General features: G+C 33.1%; 1 protein-coding gene across 1 annotated transcript in view; it reads right to left on the reverse strand.

Annotated features, from left to right (window-relative positions):
• Window positions 1–22,224, reverse strand: part of ELP4 (elongator acetyltransferase complex subunit 4) — a 180,209-nt gene that overhangs the window by 107,633 nt on the left and 50,352 nt on the right. The window contains exons 8-10 of the mRNA XM_006753936.2: window positions 12,722–12,737; window positions 6,164–6,277; window positions 3,190–3,296 (exon numbers count right to left, since the gene is read on the reverse strand). Coding sequence (XP_006753999.1) covers window positions 3,190–3,296; window positions 6,164–6,277; window positions 12,722–12,737 — 237 coding nt within the window. The remainder of the gene's footprint in view (window positions 1–3,189; window positions 3,297–6,163; window positions 6,278–12,721; window positions 12,738–22,224) is intronic.

A 22,224-nucleotide genomic window follows, 5' to 3' on the forward strand; every position in this document is an offset into this window, starting at 1 on the left:
CTGTTTTCCTTGCAATATTTTTAAACTCCATAATTTATATTACATGTATTTCAGCAAATATTTTATACCTACTAAGTATATAACTCTGATCTTAATTTTGGCATACCATGTACAGTTTATAAGAATTATCAATTTTTGGAGAATTAGAAACTACTTCTTTTAACTTCTTTTATTGAGCCAACTTTAAACTTTCTCTTTTGCTTATCCAGAATATATGCCAGGATTTCACTGTATTTACTAGAAAGGATTCTGCTACGATTTTTTTAGAGGGGTTAATTTACAGGAATTCATAGTTGATGAATGTTAGGTATTAGTAAAAATTTACTATGATCACATAGTTGCTTTCACCTGAATCTGGACAATACCAATACACATTCCAAGAAGGAAAAAATATTCTGTTGCTATCTCCAAATCACTCAAAGAAACTGCAGACTACTAGTTAAAGTTGTTCTACTTGTTAAGGCCATTGATGGCATTAGTAAAAAAAATTCCGTTTTTTAATACATAAAAGGGCAATGATGTAATAAATCAAAGAAAAAGTACCCTAAAAATACAGATGAGAGTGTCTGCCTGTTTCTTTGCACCCTTACTTCTGGCCATGCTGACTTTTTAGACCTTGTGATTATCAGTAAATTCCAACATGTAACAAATCTACCTGTATGGAATAAAAAACGTTATTTCTGCTTTACTTGATAAACCAGCTTTCCCTTCTAAGAGTAAGATGCAGATTCAATGCCGAGTATATTATTACCTCAGATTTTATGGACTAGTGGAGTGTACATTTTATTTTTTTAAAATGCCAGGGCAATTTCTTAAAAAAACTTTTATTTGTTGTACATATTAAAACATTGCCACCTGGTAGGTATTTTTCCCCTCCAATAAAAAAAGTCCTCTTGTTTCAACAGTGTCTAGAATATATCACCAAGGAATTGCTATATAATTGGGTGTGCATTTTATAATGTACAATGTTATATTTAAGCATTTAGTTTTACACCAATCACATGATTTTATACAACTATAACTATACCTATTTGTACTTTTATTAGGTTTGTTTTATTCTTCATATTTTTCTAACCACCAAAGTGAATTTCATGGCCTAAGTAACTTATGTAGAATAAGTTTATGTACATAAATATATATGTACATTTATATATATACTTACACACAAACACTTATTAATTAGGTTATAAGCAAAAAAAAATAAAGGATGTGATTTACTATATTAAATATTAATAAAAAAAACCCCAACATAGTTTTGTTTTCAAATATTGCTTCTAAACTACATGGTCACCAATTATAATGGTTCTTTTAGTTTTAGACTAGTAAGAAGAGAAGAAAGGAAATGGAACAGAAAGAAACCCATGTGGTTAATAAATGACCTTTCATCAGCTTCAATGGTAAAATGTAGTCACTATTAGAACCTAAAGTTATTTAGAGGAGAGGTCTCACTTGACATTATGTAAGTACTTTATGTCTACGCTCTCACCGCCAAAATAATACAGAGTGTGTGTGTGTGTAAGAAAGAGAGAGAGGGAGAGAGAGAAAGAGAAAGAGAGAGCGAATGAACATGACTCTACTACTGTGCTACTTTTTCTCTATGTGTAATTTTTTTATCATCAAGGAATCTTCTTCATTAATTTTTATGGTGATAGACATGATACCTTAGACCTGGTTGTCAGAATACTCATCTGAAGAGAAAGGTGTCACATGGGAAAACACACACACATGTCTTTTATTGAAAATATAAATTCATCTTAAAAGAAAATGGTACGGCATGCTCTGTTTGTGACATCAGCAACTACAACTTCACATTATGATAAATTTCCCAATATTCTATCAGAAAAACTAAAACAATGCTTGAACAATTACAGTGCTGGATTTCCTTTCAATGTTTTTTTTTTTTTGAGAACTAAAGCAAATTAGCTCAAGAATCAGCATTTCTGCACTCCAGTTCTTTTGGCTTTATGTGGCTTTTAAAGGAGTATCCCCAGATGAGAAACTTCTAACGCTCCTGCAGAGATGACCTGCTTGAAAAACGGGCTGCCTGATTAACTATTAACTGCTCTCAATAGGATTAGATAATTAAGGACATTGATGACCATTAATTAAGAGGAGGGCACATTAATTTGTCACTGGATAGGGCCCTTACAATGATTTATAGGTTAGTGCTACTTGCAAATGTGAGAGGAAAGAGAAAAAGAGAGAGAACCATTAAGTTACCTTATCAAGTGGCCAGCTAAAGAGGGCAGAGGGTCAAAAAAGGGCCAAAGTGGTCACTTCAGGGTGAAGTCCCAAACACCAAAGCAGTGCCAAGCCACATTGACCATCATTTGGTGATGAAGTTAAAAATATGCTAATTTATTGGTGGCAATTCTCTCTTTTTATGGTTTCAAGCAGTTAAGACAAGTGGCCTGCTTAAGAGCTTTTCATTTGAAAAGAGATTAAACAAAATGGTTTGTCAAGGCTGCTTGGCTGTTTTATGTCTTTGTTAAAAAAATGGCACCGACTATACTGATAACTATCACATCACCCAAAAGCCATCTCTCTCTGAGCATTTATTTCGTTAATAAATACATCAACCCTAATTGCTTAATAGTGCTATGTTCATTTGCTCTTTAGCAAGATTAAGTTGAAATAAATCTTTTGTACTACCACTTTCTGTCACTATTACTTGCAGAGAGGTCCCACAAAAAGTTTCAGTTTTGTGGAAAATTTACTTAAAGATAGCGGTGTAAATTAGAGTGAGCACTTTGTTTTATTCAGCACAGAAAGCAGAAAGATGACTCCACTACTAATAAAAAATCAGCTTTTAGAAGGTAGATAGGATCCTCTTTTCTTAACCAGGTACAACTGTGGGTAGCACTCACATGCCACATACAAATAAGCACAGCTCATTAACATTTAATTAAATATGCCTTTGAAAGCCTTGAAAATATGCATGTCATATTCATGTAAATTTGGAGCTTACTTTAAATGTATATTTAAAACAAAATCATTTTTGCTATACTCTAATAATGTGCCATTAAAATAAAAAAATAAAATAGTCTAAAAAATTATTTTATTGCACCAAAAGAATTTAAAAATGCTTAGCATAGAAAAAAAATTAACATGAACCATCTAATAATTTCATTGAATATATATATATGATTTACCTCAAAACTGTAAGTTGAAATATAAAAATTCTCTTACCTCAATGATGAATAGCTTTCTTTTCAATTTAAAAGCTAAGTCTTTGACATCTGACACATCACACATCAAGTTATTAAGCCGAGGAATTTGACGTATGTGAATCAAACCTTGTGGAAAGGAAAAAAGGAGAAAAATTAAAATGCAGTCATTGGATGCATAAACGGGAATGGTACAGCAGAATCCTGTAAATTTACACACAAGCATCCTTCCCTTTTAAAACTGGAGCTTACTACAAGGAGCAATGAAGCAAATGGTGTGATTATACTCAAGTAATCAAGCAGAATAAGATAAACAGAAATCCTTGTGCAAGGAAAACTAATTGCACTTTGGTACAGAAGTACAGATGCAAAGAGGGATCTTACTACTTGTCAAAACTATAGCCGGTTTGTGTGTGATTTTCTCTTGTATTTACAGTAAGCAAATATGGCTATCACCTTGCATGCTGCCCACGGCACCACTGGGTGATCTTTATTTTATTAAATGCACCAGTAAGCAGCCAGCAAAACAAGGCTTATGGGTTACCCATAACCAGGGAAACACTCATGAAATGCATTCCATTTTGTACCTTATTAATGACTGCTACAAACCATTGAAGAAAAAGACATTTTAGAGCACATTCTAGGATCAAACATCAACCCCTAAGCCATCCCAAGACACTCATTTCTGGGGCATGCTAGACCTTCCTGGAGCTGCTATAAGCTTTGCACCAGTGCTAGGTAAACCGTGAGCTTTGGCCTCTTGTCAGTAGAAACACTCACTAATTTTTTCTGACAAGGGCACTGGATGGCTTTTGTGCAGCTTAATACAGTTCCTGACTAACCTAGGGGTCGTCTGCCACAGATGAAGATGTGGAAGATTCTTCAGTGTGTATCTCTGCCTGACTCAGCCCATATTTAGAAATTACTATCCCGAAGACATTGATCCCTAAACATGGGGCAAGAAGGCAAGCCCAGATTTGAACTAAGTAGATAATCTTAGTTATAGAACTGCTTCTCTAGTATAGAATTTTGTGTGTGTTTGAATGTTTAGTAAGGTATGTATTAGTTTTAGCTTAAAACGGTAAATTTCTCGGTGCTTAACTTTAGAAACGTCCCTTTCAAATATAATTCACTAAAATATCCAATTTATGTTTTGTTAATTTAAAAGGTATTATTAAAAATACAGTTTAGATACAAATTAAAAATATCTCATGCAGAACTATTTAGTAAAATATATTAGAAATAAGCACACCATACTTTGATTTGCACATTTTTCATTTTAAACTTGCATGTGCTTGTTTAGTTAACTATTAAATCAGGAAGCCTTACAGAATGAAGGAATGATTCCTGAGGCCCTTCTTATTAATAGAAACTTTACTGGTCATCAGAATTACCCATTAATTTGTGAGGAATCATTTCAGCACAAAAAGTCATAGTCTTTCAACTGCTGAAATGTTTTAATCAAATTGTTTTTTTAGAATATAAAATATAATTTTACTAAGTTTACTCTTCAACTTGGGTTGTTTTAAATGAAAATAGAAATATAATAAATTAAAAAAATAGTATGTCCAATTATACAATAAGTAATACCTGGGGATATGATGTACCGCATGGTGACTATGGTTGACAGTACTGTATTGTTTATTTGAAAGTTGCTAAGAGAGAAGATCTTAAAAGTTCTCATCACAAGAAAAAAAAATGGAACTATGTGTGGTGATGAATGTTAACTAAACTTATGGTGGTACTTATTTCTCAATATATACATATATAAAATCATCATGTTGTATATCTAAAGCTAATAAAATGTTACATATCAATTATAGCTCAATAAAAAAGAGTTTAATCTTAATAGCTCTCTTCCTATCATAATGACAATACTATATTACATGAATTCTACATAGGGTCTGGGTATATATCAGACACACACTTAAGCAAGTAAATGATCATGAGGCAAATTATTTTATGTAGTTTTTGTTCACAGCTTTTATTTTATAGGCTTAAAAACAACACACACCTGAACGTGTTATTTTATTTTTTAAAGGTTGTATGCTGACTCTTCAAAGCAGTGGCAATCATCATGTAACCTTTTATTTGTAGACTGGGCTTGCCAGAGTCCTGCAATCACAACCTTGCACAATCTTGCAGCAAACTTCAAATAAGCTATTCAGGCCTCAGACTAGAGGTTTCCATGTAAGTATAGCAGTTCCACAACAGTAACAGCAATAATTAACATTTATTCAGAATAAGTAAATAGGTAAAAATCTATTATTCATCACACTCCATAGTCAGTTTAGAGCTAAGATATGCATAATTACTAAACCTTTCCCATTGCAAAAGTTCTATGTAAGAACCTTTAACAAAAATCCCTAACTCAACCAAATGACTAAAATATCATTAAAAGCTTAAAAACACATAAGTTAAAAGGTCTAATTAATTGACCTGTGCATATACTAGGATGGTGATATTTTAAAATCTGTTCATAACTCAAACTAACAACAAAATGAGTAGACAGAGAACAATCCAAATATACTCACAGATGCCTACTTTCTGAAAATGTGACTGACTAGGACTTTTAAAACATAGTGCAGTGCAAATTTTATTATTTATTTATTATATAGCTAAGCTCTGTAAAGTATGAACCCTTATACAAAGCTGCTATTATTACAATTAATATACTTATTTCAAACATGGCTAATAAGTATGACTGACTTCACTGCAAGTTCAAGCCATCGGACAACAATGCACATCTGGCTGCGCCATGCCTTAGCACTGGGTGTGTGTGACTCCTTTCAAACAGTTACCATTGTCTGTAGTCTTAATATCCTTTGGTGCCAAGGTGCCAAGGAAGACTGGCCAGGAGTAGAAAACATTTAAGAGATATATTACAAAATAGAATTCATGCCACTGAACAGTAGGTATTAGGACTGGACAAGATGCTTCCAGGTACCTTAGGAGGAACCAGGACATGCTATTCTCATCATGAAGGTGCTGCTTACCATGATAATCTTTATATAATGGGTTGGTTTCTCTGTTAGAACCAATAAACGACTCCAGATGAATGACTGTATCTGACAAGTTTGTAATACGAGCAATAATTGCTTTATTCTGAAAAACAAGCAAACAAAAAACTCATGTTATGTTAAAAAAAACACACCTGTATACAGTACCATTAAGCCATCTCAGTGACAAATTGTAGAGGAGACAGACTAACAACAAAAACTGGATGAAAGTATGCCCTTAATTGAAAATTCCATGAATAGATGTAAATATTCTATTTTAAATCAAAGCACTGAGGGGAGACATACTTTAGTTTTGGTAGAAAATATAAATCAATTATTTTTCTCTTATTTTAAGAGGCAAGGATATCTTTATGCTCATATACTATTATTTTTCAAATTACATTAGGCAGTGGCCATTGGAAAATGTGACGGACATCAGGATTCAAGAGCAGTAGACAGTATAGTAAATGTATAAGGCCCTACTGTCATCTGTCAAATGGGACCAGATCCCAGTCCGGAACCAGCTGAGGTCATCTCTCATATTAGAAACAGGGAAGGATCCAGCTAAAGGGCTGCAGCATGGCTAGCTCTGGAGTTTTCTGTTTTCTCTTTCCAGACGCTGCTATTTGGCTCTGGTATAGTGATAAAGGCAAAGGAAAGATAGTAGGCAACTAGCACTAGACTAGTAGCCTACCCTTCCCTTTCCAACACGCTTTGATATGAGCCAAAAGTATTATTAAACAATACATCCTTAAAAAGTTATATTTTAAGTAGCAAAAGTTCTAAAATACCCAGAATTTCATGGCTTTACAATATAATCATTAAATATCTTATAGATTTTCTTGAGTAATTTTATTTGATGGAAAGCCCTCATTTCTTTTAATTTGACAGGCTGGTAGGTCAGAAAACTGTTGTATAACCTTTAACATCCTAGAAAAAAATTGTTATGAAGAGCTCTATAAGTTTAAAAAAAGTATTGTTTGTAAAATATTATCATTTGGAAACTTCCGCTTTACACACTGGTAATGCCCACCAGTTTAAAACTAACCTTTATAAAAAGGATGAGAAATGTAAAACAGTCAAGAACATTTATTAGTCAGAGGCCATGTCCCCTATTAGAGAAAAGTCCAAACATAGTCAAAGATGTTCGCTTTCTGAAAATGTGATTGACTACAGAGCTTATTGGTATTCTCTGCTTCTCAAGTCCTCTTATGAAGATGGTATAAGAAAGAAAAATAAAAGAGGGCTGGTTGATGTTACCAGACGCAGCATAAAGTACATAGTAGCCCCTGTCACTAAACATTATGTTGAAACTAGGGGCCCAGTGCATGAATTCTTGCACAGGTGGGGTCCCTTTGGGTGGCCTACAGGAATTGGGCTGAAACCCGCAGTCCAACGCCACCTGCAACTCCTGCCTGCGGCTCCCGCTCATTCCGGCCACACTGTGCCCGCCGCAGGCTCGCACTCAATCAGTCCCTGATTGGGAGGCTTGTGCTGCCACAGCAGTGCTCACCAGCCATGTGCCCTGCATCTGGTGCTCTCCCAAGGGGAGTGGCCTGCAGGGTCAGGCTGAAACCGGCTCTCTGACATCCCTGGAGAAGTCCCAGATTGCAAGAGGGCACAGGCCTGGCTGAGGGACCCCACTGGTGCACAATCAGGCCAGGGAGGGACTGCAGGAGGGCTCCAGGACATGTCTGGCCGATCTCGCTCAGTCCTGATTGGCTGGACCCCAGCAGCAAGCTAACGTACCATTGGAGCATCTGCTCCCTGGTGGTCAGTGCACGTCATAGCGAGCAGTTGAGCAGCATTAGCATATCATTAGCATATTATGCTTTGATTGGCTGTTCGGTTGTTCTGCTGTTTGGTCTATTTGCCTATTACCTTTTTATTATATAGGATGACTGTTTAACTCACACCTAGCGTTGTACTTGAAACTCCCCCATAGGTAGAAATGTGTGCTATATAAAGGATATTTCAGCCTATGAATTAGTGTCCTTAAAGGAAGAAGTGAAAATAGTTATTCTTCATTGCCTTTAATACTTTCAATCACATGAGCACCAAGTATAGAAAGAAACAAAATTTGGAAATGCCTGTTTTTCCTAAGGCAATTTTTCACTCAGTGGTGAGAAAATAACCAGATTGATGTCACAAGGGATGGTCTTACTCCAGGAATAACAGGGCCTTCAGAACATGCTCCTCTCAATATTTCTTTAGCCAAAGACCATTAAATCAAACCCATCCAGGTTGGGTTTCAGCCAGTTATTCTTCACCCAAACAGAAATGTCTGCCAGACATTCCAACAGCTGGGAGACAGTTCACAATGAGTCAACTTGAAAATGATTCATTGTACTGAGTACTGAACAATGTTGGGGTGGGGGTGGGTTGTGGCTGGGTTGGTTGTGGAGGGTGAGAATGAGTGAGAGATGAAGAATAACCATGTGGCTCTCCCATTAAGAAGAATCTTAGATAACAACCAGCAGGCTCTTATCATTTCATTTTTAGGATAAACTCCACTGGGATGAGTGCTCCTCTCATGAACCCTCTGATGAACAAGCACTTAAAAAGGCTACTGACAAAATTTCTTAATCAAAAAGGTCAGATTTCCTTTTATTTATAAATAGAAGACTAAGCCTTTGTATATAAATATCTGAATCTAAAATGATAAAAGCCAGTTTTTGTTAGAACTCAAATATTTAGGATTTCATTGATATAAAATCTAGGGCTTTCTCAATTATATGAGTAATAGAAACTATGAGGCTTAAGGGTGGGATTCATCTTCCATTCTAGTAGTATCTTGTGTATTTACATGGTCAACCGGACATTTGTTTATTTCAAAGAGGGTTTTCTTCCTTAATTTAAGCTTAAAATTTATTAGTAACCAATTTAAAACTCTGTAATATTTATCAATTTTATAGGTCTTTTTAAGGTAGTTTGTGGGACAAAAAATCAATTTCCACTTTGCAGAGGAAAACTAAAGAATTCCAAATGTAAAAGATGTGTATAGCCTAGATTTCAAATCTCAAAATTTCATAATATATATTTCATTGGTTCTATATATATATATATATATATATATATATAAAGTTCCCTAAGTTTATATCATAGTTATTAACTTACAAACTAAATTCTATTTTTAAAGCTTTCATGAAGTATTTGCACAAGAATAAGCTTTTAATCATACTATTAACAGAAAATAATTTATATTTAACAATGACCTTACTCCTTTCTGCACAGTAGTTTATGTGATGTGGAAAGACTGTGAAAGTTGTAAAGATATCTGAAAAATGTCTATAGAATCGAAAACACTGGAAATTACATAACATCAAAAAGCCCGACTTTATTGTAATTAAAGGTATATAACCTTCCAATTATCTGTAAAAGTATGAAAGATATTTGGGTATGTAAATATATACATATGTTTTAAAAAGTTAAGATTGCGTTACAGATTACTTCTGTACCTCCAACATTCGTAAAGCGTATGGTCTACTGATGTAATCATACCTTAAAACCACTGTTGTCAAAAGGTCTTTCAAATTACACTATTAATACTAAATGCTTTTTTAGATAAAAGGTAGGTGAATTTGCTTGAAAGAATCTAAAATTAATGATTGCAAAAAAGTCCACAAAATACTAATTACAATGCATTTTAGGATGAATACACTGTGGACAATAAATTGTCATAATATAACCTGCAATGCTCAGAAAGCTTTAGCATAAGGATCTGAGCAGAGGCCTTGACACTAGAACTTCCACATTCTCATCCTAACAGATTCTAAGAGTTTTTATGTGATTAGCAACATACACCTCTTTGGCCTACAGTATATGTAGTTGAAAATGGAGAAGCAAAGGTATGTTCATCAATTACTTAGGCATACATTTGAATGTAACTTTTAAAAATGTTGAACTTGTTACTTTACAATTCCCAATAAAGAACATTTGAATAAGGACATTTGGGACTCACCAGTAGGAGTAAATTAATGATTATACTGAATGCATGGCATAATGACATCACCCAGGCATGTACAATGACACTGCCATCTCTCCTCCTTGCCCATCTGGATGTGAAAGTCTAGGATGGCTCAAAAATCCTTCTTATATTAGACAAATCTCCCTTCGCTCCTAGGTGAAAGTTGTCAGCTCTGGATAGTAGCCAAGACATGACTAGGAGGGAAGCCAGGAGAGAAGAGAGCCAGTGTCCAGGAGTTTTAAGAGTTTGCTGGCAGACTCAAATAGCATTGTATTATGTTACATAAAAGGCTCTTAAAATGTTCTGTTGCAGTGTAAGTTCTTAATTATTTAAGTTTAAATTATGTCAATGCTATTGCAAATAAAAAGGCAAATCAGATTGTCCAGTTGTCTACTTTCAAGTCCAATTTCACAAAAACTTGAGATTTTGTTTTGATTGTTCCTGTTTTGGTTTCATAGTATGCCTCCTGTTTGCTTTTATAGAATGGTAACCACTTTTACCAGGACACACCAAATTCACTAAATGGATTTTAAATAAAGGAAGATTAATTTAATGCTCCCTTTCAATTAAAAACTCATTAAGCCCACACCATGAACTTTGTGAAGAGATAAAAATTCAACTACTGCCATATAAACTCCCTCTATTTTTTAATAGAAAGAGTTTAGATATCTATTTAGAGCAGCCAAGTAACAATCAGAATACCCCATACTTTAAACTTTCTTTGACCTAATTATCTCAATAATATAAAAGATTTAGTACATAACAAAACAAATATACTTCCTGGGAAAAAATTAATTAACCAATCACTTAATTATCAAGAAGCTTGAAAGGAATAAACCAAATAACATAAAGCATTTATGAAATGCCTTAAATAAGAGTTAAGTTCTTGGATTACTCAAATAGGAAAGACAGCAAACAGAAAGTATGAAGAGCAAAGTCCCCACTGAGTATGGCACACACATCCAATTTGAGATACATACACAAAAGCATGAGTAAGTTAACGTTGAAAAGTTAAAGAAATATTTAAGTTGCTTAATGTTTGACCCTATTACATGATATGATGTGAGTGTGTGTGTACTCAACAACTCAAATTATAACATTTTCTGAAAAATAATATGCATAGGAACACAATCAGACTAAAGCGTACACTTTGTCATGTAACTAAAAAAATAATCTTGAACAAAAGGATAAATCTAGAGATTTTTAAATCTAGAGGTTTTCCCATACTTACTAAGTTCTTTATCCTATAGAAATAGAGACTATGACATAACAAAATTACTTTTACTGTTTGTAATTTTTTATAAATCTTCCCCTTTCTTGCTCAGAGTTATCACTTATTTCTGTAAATTAGATTTTTATTTTATTTTAAAAATTGGATAGTGGAAAAATTATGCTGTTCAAATATTTTGAGTTTAAGAAAGAATATACTTGTATCAAATTAAATTATACTAGTACATATTTATAATATTAATAATATTAATACCTTAAGGAAGGTATTAAGTTAAATTTTTCCACATTTAACACTGAACTTTATTCAAAGTCATACACAGTTAGTTTTAAAATACAGAGAAACTTTGGTAAGCTGACAGTCATGAAGGGAAATCACAAAACAAACACATTTTGATTCCATTTTCTAATGCTTAATAGATATCTACAAAGGAACTAATGGTAAATATACTTAACCTCAAGAGCAAAAAAAATTGCTAAGTTGCCAAATTTTGCTAGGATTAAGCAATGGAGCCACGTTGTTTTGTGTCTCTTATCTGATCAAATACTTGATATTGTAAGTTTGGTATGAAAATGTTGGCTCTTTAAAACAAGCATTTTTAAAAGAACACTTTCAGAAACATTATTTACATTTACACTGGCCTCAAACACTATATGCAACATTTATTTAAACATTTATTTAAACATTTAAACATTTATTTTCTTTATAACTTTAATTCTATAAAACATTTGTACAATCTTACATTCTGAAAACTCTTATAAAATGGAGTGAACAAAATACTGCAATGAATAGGCTAAACAGAATAAAGTATGATATTTTAAATTAACTTTAGGCATTTTCATAAACTATACATATTCTAGTTTCATATTATAGAAATTATTCATACAGAAATTTGTCTGTATTTTTGGCTTCAAAATGTTTTATGGTGTAACTTCCTAAATCAGAAATTTGTTGCTTACTACTTTTCTCTTGAAATCTTTAAAATGCTATTCATGTCCAAAAGCTCACACATACCCTGCCCAGAAAAACAATCGCGGATATCCAAATATCAAACAGAGCATCCAGCTGATGTTCGTGATGCAGTGGTAGGTTAAAGATAGTAAAGTTTAAAATCAGCTTAGAATAATCCCATATTGAGTATAAAATTATAGCCTGTCATCAGGAACAGGCTGACAGAGCCAGGTCCAGATGGGAAACTGGCTGGGAAAAAGCTGAGGCAGGTGGGAAAATGATGGGAACCTGACGGAAGACAGGACTACTCCCTCTGCTGGCAAGGCTCTCACCTGCTTGAATTTTTAACTAATGACAAGCTTTTCTTTAATTATTTAAGATATAACCAATAAATTATGTAAGGTGTTCCTTAATTCAGTTGGCTGCTCTGTGTTTGCACGTTTTCAAACTCATGGTATTTTATTTTTCACCAAATTAACTTGTCAGAAATATAAGGATCCAGTGTTTCACCAGGAGTCCAATTATTTATCTTGTAATTTAATTGCATCATAAAAATAAGCAAATGTAGCATTGCTTTTATAATATAAGGCCTTCAAAATTAAAGACCAAATTGTATTTTTCAATATACATACTTTTTTGAAGAAAAAAAACAATCTTAGGCTAAAGACTCCAGAATTTCTTTCTCTAGCTCTGCATAATGCCCCGTAATGAAATAATATAGAAATGAACCATATAAATCAACTATACAGGGAACAAGGAAACAGCATGTCACAGCAAAACAGCATAGATGTACAGCGCCAAACTTATCTGATAATTTAATGATCTGAGTTTACAGATATTATGTACTAATATGTAAGAAATTAAGAACTGACGCTTACACAAACATTTGTTAAATTTTACAGAAAAATTATTCAATATTTGATTTCCAATGTAAGTTAATAGCTTCAGCAAAAACATTTAGTAAAAATCTGTTGTAAGATTTTGGACTACAACCAGAAGCTCCCAGAACAGGAGGGATCAGCTTTTTCACCCACTGTTCTCATCTGAATCCTGGCTTAAAAGTGATTCCAGCTCCCAGCTTTCCAGAAGGCTCCATCCCAGGAATCCCTGCCTGCCATTTGGTTTGCTGATTTTAATCTCTCAGGACTTTCTTACAGTGGCTCTACTATGCTGAACTGGCACTTGCTTCTAGAAGTGAGTTATTACTAAACCTGTAGGTCAATTGTGGCACTAACAACTCTCTGGAAGCTTTCAGCCACAGTGTACAATTTGCTAATCTAATTAAATATTAATTCTAAGTGTTACATTTTGTGGCTATGAGCTTTTATTTTCCATCATCAGCCTAGAAGAGAAAGAGGTTATAAGGCTAATTTAATCTCTTCCCTGTCCTCCCAACATTAAAGATTAACTACATTGAGTGCGAAAACATTATTAAAGAAGCAGGGACTCTTTATATAGTAATAATAATGTAATTAATAGCAAAGGGCTACAACATAACGTTAGGATATAATATATGACCTGATACTTAAACAACTTTTAATTATAATTGGTTACAAGCACGTTTTGTCTCAACACGAAGAAGTGTCATCCTGTTTTGAAGACAGCCATCTTTCTTTATGAGAAGGTACACATCCAAGTATATAAGTAGAAATAAACCTATATTTTCTCACGGGTGTTTTTCAGATAGCTTGTAACACCAAAGATAAAAAGCTTAGTAATATCATCTGTAAAATAAATGCAAAATTAAATGAAGTTGTATTTCTTGTCTATACATTAAAGGCGTTATAGTAGAGGACAGCCTATAACGAAAATGTTAAAGTCCTTCCCTGCTTTTTTCTCCTACCATGTTCTAGTGGACTGGACACAGAGGTCCCTCCCTGCTTCTGCTCCCAGAACAGGTGTGCCCATGCCTGGACACTGGGCATTATAAAGACTATGCCGTCCAGCAGCCAAAGATTCCATATGTCCAAACAGATGACTCAATCTCCATACTGTGATGAGACATTTCACTATTCCTATCGTTGATCCATTTGAAAATTTTGGCTCTAAATAGTACTTTAACAACCGTAATCGCTAAAAGGAACTATAGTATGAACTGCAATGTGAACTATAACATCACCAAAGCAAAAAAACATTAAAAAATATTTTCTTTCTATGGCTTACCAGATATGCTTTGCTTAGATTAAGTATACCGAAAGGTTTCTAATGGTAATTTTTTTCTTTTAAAAATGCACATTTACCATATTGACAATTTAAAATATCCTGCTCTTTTTTAGTATGTATATTTACACTAAGGTAAAATGGTACACATACTGTTACTAATGCTCTATATAGACAGAAACTTATACATAATTTCAAGTTTATGTAAAAGTTTCAAACATTCTTGATAAAGAAAGCAAATTAGATATGCATGTATAATGCATATAAGCTAAAGTTAGATTTAAAAAATAAATCAGATAACAGACACATGATACAAGAAACACTGCAGCTATAAAAACATAGATCCCAAGCCTGCAGCAGCAGAGTTGAAACGAAGTTCTATTATTTGTTATTGCAAAGAAAAACAGATTTTGTTTACAACTCATTAGATTCACACGAAGCTACTAAATTTTCAGAAACTGGAATTTGATAAATATGGTGTATAATTAAAATGGTTTAATATGATTCAGTTCATTTTTCACCATTGCTTCTTTAAAAAATTTTTTAAAATTAATTTCTTACAATCTATTTCAGAGTAGCTGAGAGAGCTAGAAAAATTAAAGGCAGATTCTTAGTTGAGAATATAATTTTTTTAAAGGAATTCATGAAAAACTGACAGCCAGGATATCTAATGTTATCTTTTGGCAATGATAGTTATGATCAAGAGATTAAATCTGTAATTTTCATTCTTAAATATTCTCATTACATTTAAAAAGACCATTTAAATAGATTAAATTATATGACAGAGGTAGTATTATGCTTTCCTATAATGATACTCATATCAACAATTAAAAACATTTTCCAAAATTTTATAGTTATGAACTCACAAAGGTCTGTTGTTCCTTCACCATGCAATTGTCCATAGTTCCTGTTTTAATAATAAAAGACTTCACATTGAGAGAAATTCACAAAGCCACTGTAGTCCACATTTCATAATCCCATATTAGTGGCTGGTTCAAAAGCAGTTCATTACTTGACAGTTTAGCTGCTAAAATACTCAGCATGAACAAAAGTTTATGGATATGAAAAGGTGCGTTCTGAATTTCTCTATGTTGAAAGATATTGTATCATTCACTTCAGTGGGTTCAAAGCTATAATACAATTAAAACTGTAGAAGATTAATTTGAAAATACTGTGTATAAATTAAAATAACACACTAAATAAACCTTATTGAATTTTCAAGAGACATTATAATAAGGCCTTTCTTCTTGCTTTCTTTAGAAAATAAATTTTCCTAAACTTTCTTAGGTATAAGCTAACATGCTGGTAATACTTTTCTTCAATAAGATCGTTTGGGGGGGAGGGGGATGGAAATTCCGCAGGACAAATTGTTGAAAAACATTGGTTATATAATAAAAACTTAATAAGGCTATTAACTGACCAAGTGCCAAAGATGACCAATAAAGATATGTTACAGACCAGTTTAAAATCTGAAATATTTTGACTGAAAGAAACTTTAATTTACCCACTAATGTTTTGTAACCAAAATACATTAAAGGCTGGCAATACTTAAAATTAAACTAGAATGAGAAAATGTTATTTCATATTTTATTATCAATAATGTCAAAGAAGGTTACTTTCTTGTGTTGTTATAGTTAAGGAGAAATTTAATAGGTTGTTTATGTTTATAATTTCCTAAAAGTATAGACTATGACAGAATAGATTAGCAATAATAAAAAGTAAATTTTCTTCTGAATAGAACACTATGAGAAAGGTATTTAAAAAAGCTCTCCCTGTTTTACCTGTAATTCTAAGAGCTTCAATATTCCCTGACATTTTCAGATAAGAGTGCTTTTAATTAATAAAAAATACAAATCAAGAAAAAAAAAGCTGTCACAGATAGTGTAGAGAAGATGCATAAGCTAGGGAAAATGTATTTTCCAATCACCTTGCTAATGAAATCATAATAAGATATAAAATTCAGTTTTTTTTTCCAAAAAGAATACATGTTATCCGTCACCATTTTTCCCCAAGCACACAAATGTCACTGGGAAAAATAAATAAAATTAATTTAGAAGACACAAAATGTTTGTATAATTTGAAGATGGACTACAAATTCACTAACAGTAAACTAGTTCTTATTTTTAAGACCAAAAAATCACAGTTTTATATCTTCCTAGATATGGATATCAAGCAGTATCCTACGGTAATTGCTTCAAAGATAACGATTTACAAAAAAAAAATCTCATTAAAAACTTTCAAACTGTCTGACTTATTTCACTTAGCATAATACCATATGTCACCATAAGTTATATAAATGTCTAATCACTATGTTGTACACCTCAAATTAATATACTATTGTATGTCAACTACAATAGAAAAAATAAATATTTTAAAAAAACTTCAAAGGGTACACAAACATTTGTTTGTAAAGGCAAATGGGGGAAAAGCAACAGAATGTCCAATGTAGCTGAAATATCACAACCTTTAATATAGGAATTTATACTTAAGTTTTACAAAGTTGAAATAATATTCTCATACATAATATGTAGTAAGAATTTCAAGGCAGGTTTGTAGTTATTTTTCTTAGAAGTAAACTTTCCTTCCACCCCTTCTCCCCCCAAATCTGCAACCTTCACTTCACAACAGAGTTTTGAACAGTTGAGTTGTGAGAATGTGAGCAGCTGCTGTTATTATAACTAAAGGTCTGTCTACTGCTCGAGTCTGAGAGACCACATGTTCGGCTGTCCTCTCATCTTGCCATCCTCACCAATTAACTATTAACATGGAGGGCTGTACACATGCTCTGGGGGGCTCTTTAACAGGCTTCTTGGCGAGTGGAACAACTACACAGCAGGGATCTGGGAACGGAGTAATGCTGGAATATAGGGGAGCCGTCCATAGTTCTGCTCCTTCAATGACACTTAAATCCACAGTTCAGCACGTAACAAAGTCTGTGCTTAACTTGGCCATTTTCACATACATTTTTAATGCAATGTCTTTGGGCAGACACTAAAACTATATTCTAGAAAGAGACAATATGAGCAATACTACTACTTCACAGGGAAAATTGTTTAGGGCTATATATATATTTTAAAGACATATTTGACGAATAATTTTAGGGTTTTATTAACAGATATTTAGAATTTATTTTATACATTTTTTTTCAACATATGCTTGTTACTTTTTCCTGTGCTGTTATGGAGATAATCTTTGACCTAAAGGAAGTAAAAAAAAATTTCAAGTTCAAAGTTGTGAAGCTAAACACAATGTAAATTTAAAAATAATAATTTTTCATTCTACTTGCAAAAGTCTTATTAATATCAATAAGTTAAAGTAAGTTTTGACTCTATCTCATTATTTTAACTTTTTATCCTCTTTGTAATTTCCTTAACTATGTGTTCCTTTCCTACAATAAAATTAAACATGGGAAGCATGCCAACAGTACAATAAAGGGTAACTAATCATTACTGTACAAGTCTGACAGAATGCTAATAACTAAAGAGCACCAATTGGTTGTTTTGCCAGTCTAAGAGATATAGCTACTTTATATAACTTTAAAGCTAGTGTTACTCTATATAACATATTCAAATAAAAGTATCACAATTCTATTATGTATAGGTTTTTAATGATATGACAAAATTTCCAAGGATATGAAACTACATTTCTATTTCCTGCCAGAAACCACCTTACTATCAAATTCTAAGCTCAAGTGTGCAAATACCTATACTGTATATACTAATTTTCTGCTCTATCCATGCTATCTTTTACACTGCTGAAAAGCTCCACAGGATAGAGACTTTGTCTTGTTCATACTATAACCCCATAGGTGCTTAGAACCATGCCTGAAATAAATTATTTCATGAATGAATAAGCTAAATTCCCTTAGTAAATTAATCACCATTTAAACCTGACTTGGAGTTTGCAGGGATGGCACTGGTCACAATAGAGATAAAGTTGATGTATGATTGTAAAAGCAGTGTAAAGATGCTCCTTCTGAGTCTCTTTCTTTAGCCTAAACGTTGTGATTTTCCTTACCAGTCTTTCAGAGTTAGGGTTATCCCCTATTTATATCATAACTGGTCTAAGCAAACTATTAAGTTTTATATCTTTTTCTAAATATTTTGATATAAAAACAAAAATATGGTTAGGTGTCATGTTCAAAGAGCAAAGAAATTATTTGTTTTTTACAGCTCAATTGATGTTAGGGTCAGACTACTACTATATTATAATAGGCAAAATTGTCTAGGGAAGTGGCAGTCATCAAAGTCTAACCCTATGTTTTTCTATTCCATTTCAAAGTTGTCTCTTCACTGGTATTTTCAAAAGCAAAAAGTTATATCTTTTCCAGTTATATAAGGATTTAAACCTGTCTATAAATTTCCAAAATTTAAATACTGATATGCAGATATCCAGTCCACCTTATCATCTCAATCTTTTTTTTTTTTGGAAATATTTTTATTGATTTTTTCACAGAGAGGAAAGGAGAGAGATAGAGAGTTAGAAACACCCATCAGCTGCTTCCTGCACACCTACCACTGCGGATGTGCCCGCAACCAAGGTACATGCACTTGACTGGAATTGAACCTGGGACCTTTTAGTCTGCAGGCCGACACTCTATCCACTGAGCCAAACTGGTCAGTGCTCATCTCAATCTTTTAATCATTGATGAGATAGGATGACTTGAGGCTATCTATAATAATAAAAGTGTAATATGCTAATTAGACCGGACAGCCAAATGACCTCCCAGACATCCTTCTGGATGACCTTCCGGAAGAAGCCAAGGGTGCGAGGGCTGAGGCAAGCTGCCACGGCTCTGAGGGCTGAACCCCTTGCACGAATTTCGTGCATCGGGCCTCTAGTTTAATCATATTACTGCTGGTCCCTTACACGGGGGCTAGAGGAAGCACTGTCACAACATTCACAATGGGTTTGGGGTCACTTCTCTAAGTAATAAAGATGATCACCCCTTGCTTTGCATAGGTCCCTTTGGAATACATAAAAAACTACATATATTTATTTCATAACTGTTTTTCTTTTCTTGCAATTACACGTAAGGAAATAGGCTTCCATCTTTTTTTCCTCCCTTGTCTAGAATGTAACTCTTCATTTAATCTTTCACATGTACTAATTTGTTAAAGATTTTACAATGATTTTTTTCTTTAAAAATGCTGAATAAGCCCTAGCCTGTTTGGCTCAGTGGACAAAGTATCTGTCTGCAGACTGAAGGGTCCTGGGTTTGATTCCAGTCAAGGGCACGCACATCAGCTGCAGGCTCCTCCTCAGCCAGGCCCTGGTCAAGACTTGAGCAGGAGGCAACCAATCGATGTGTTTCTCTCACATCGATATTTCTCTCTTCTACTCTCTCTAAAAATCAACAGAAAAACATCCTCGGGTAAATATTATAAACAAAACAAAACTGAATAATAGCAATGCAATCCTAGAACATTTTTTTCCTAATGGAAAGTTACTGCTATCACAGGTAGTTAATAATTCAAGACCCATAGGTTGTAGTGTGACAGAGAGCAAAGTGTTAAGCAGATATGGATTTGATACTAGCTTTAAAGGTGTAATTAGAGGCATGGCTTTAGAGAATTACTTCAGTTTAATCTTCTTTGATATTGGCATTGCACCTATCTCACAGAGATTTTGTGATGCTTAGGGAAACCATACAACCTAACAGTGAAGAGGGTGGAGTTTGGAGTCAGAGAAAGACAAGAGTTAGGACATGATTGGCTTGCCACTTATTAACTGTGTCTTATAAAAAAAGAGGTAAGGGCTGTGGTGAAGATTCAAGGACATAATACTTGTATAGTACTTGGCATGTAGTATGTGCCTGATAAATATTTGTAGCAATAGCATAGTTGTAGTAGTAGTATGAGTTCCACTATTTTCACCAGCATCTCACAGGTCTGTTCGAGTTTTATTCATCATCATAATCAAGAAGCTCATTAAATCTGACCAAACTATTATTAAAGCATTAACTTTATCATGACTTAACATGATTAACAATGCAAACAATGTAAGTATGTGTACAATGTCTAACACGATTAGAGAAAGGAGTTTCCCGATAATATTTGTGTGATTTTAAACTCATAGTAGTAAGTTAGCTTCAAGCACAGTCTATGAAAAACCCTTAAAGAAAAACAGAGTTATCCTCTTATGCTGTTATAAATAAATCCTACTAACCAAGGAATAAAAATTCATTTCTTTTTTATGCTGAACTCCTTGGTCATAGGACTTGAAATGTACTATATATACTGTGTATAATTAATGACATTTTAATAAACTATGTATAATTAATGACATTTTAATAAACTTGCCATTTGTAGATAGGGTTTGAACAAAGATACTAAAATCACATAAATTTAAATAAAGATTCAAGTTTAAACAATTGAGTATAAGAAATAAATTTCCAAGTAAGAATCAATATTCCTTTAACATTTATTGAAAATATAAAAAAATCTAGGTATTGCACTAGGAATTTTTATACTTTATATCACTTAATAATATATTATTATCATAGCCCTAAGCTAAGTAGAAGGAAAATTACAAATATGTGGCCCTGACTTTACAGAGACTACAATGTATTAGATGTACATATAAGAATCACATGTTTGAGGTAGACACTGAGTACTTTGGTAAAAAGTACTACTAATAAAGAAAACTAGTGAATATAAAGTGAGTTAACATATAATCAGGATGTTAACTAATAAGCCAAAAGCTATTTGAGAATACAAACTGAAGTGTAAAAGATTCAAATTGGAATAAATTGATCTATTTGAAAAGATAAAACTATAAAAGTTTTGGAAGAAAACACACATAAAAAAGATCGGTAGAGGACAAAGACTGGTAAGATGGAAAAAATGGGGAAGAGAAACCACTAGTCATTAAAAAAATAGATAAATTAAACTTTATCAAGATTAAAAACTTCAGCTCTTCAGACATAATGTTAATAGAAAAGACAAATCACAGACAGGAAAAAACTATTGCAGAGGTGTACCTAAAATATATAAGCAATTTTAAAACTTGATAATGAGGAGATAACTAAAAAAAAAAGTGGCCAAAAGACTTAGCCAGTGGTTCTCAACTTTCCTAATACAGTGACCCTTTAATACAGTTCCTCATGTTGTGCTGACCCCCAACCATAAAGTTATTTTTGTTGCTACTTCATAACTGTAATTTTGCTACTGTTATGAATCGTAATGTAAATATCTGATATGCTATATGTTTTTTCTGATGGTTGCGACCCACAGGTTGAGAACTGCTGAGACAAAAGAAGATAGGCTAATTGCCAACAAGCACATGAAAAGATGGTCAATATTATTAGTTACCCAGGAAATGCATATTACCACAATCATAACATTTCACATGAACTGCAATAGCTAAAATAATAAAGACTGAAAATAAAAAGTTTTGGAGAGATGTGATTTACTAGAGGGACAAATATATATATATATTTGCATAAAGACTTCTACATGAATGTTCACAGCCACTTCATAATAGCATCAATCTCGAAACAACTCAAATGTCCTTCAATAAGTGAAAAGATAAAGAATTTGGGGCATATTCTTACAATATAAAAGTAATGATAAAAATAACCTCACAACACATACAACATTGTGGATGGTGATGATATTAACCAATGTGATTGTTTGATACTGTATAATGAAATGTGTGAATATTTAGAAGATCTGCATAACTTGGTGAAATGATACTTTTCAAATGACCAAGGAATGATATTTCCATATCTTGAGCTGCTATCATTATTGT

Source organism: Myotis davidii, unplaced genomic scaffold (genome assembly GCF_000327345.1).
Source record: "Myotis davidii unplaced genomic scaffold, ASM32734v1 scaffold330, whole genome shotgun sequence".
In the NCBI taxonomy this organism is placed as follows: domain Eukaryota; kingdom Metazoa; phylum Chordata; class Mammalia; order Chiroptera; family Vespertilionidae; genus Myotis; species Myotis davidii.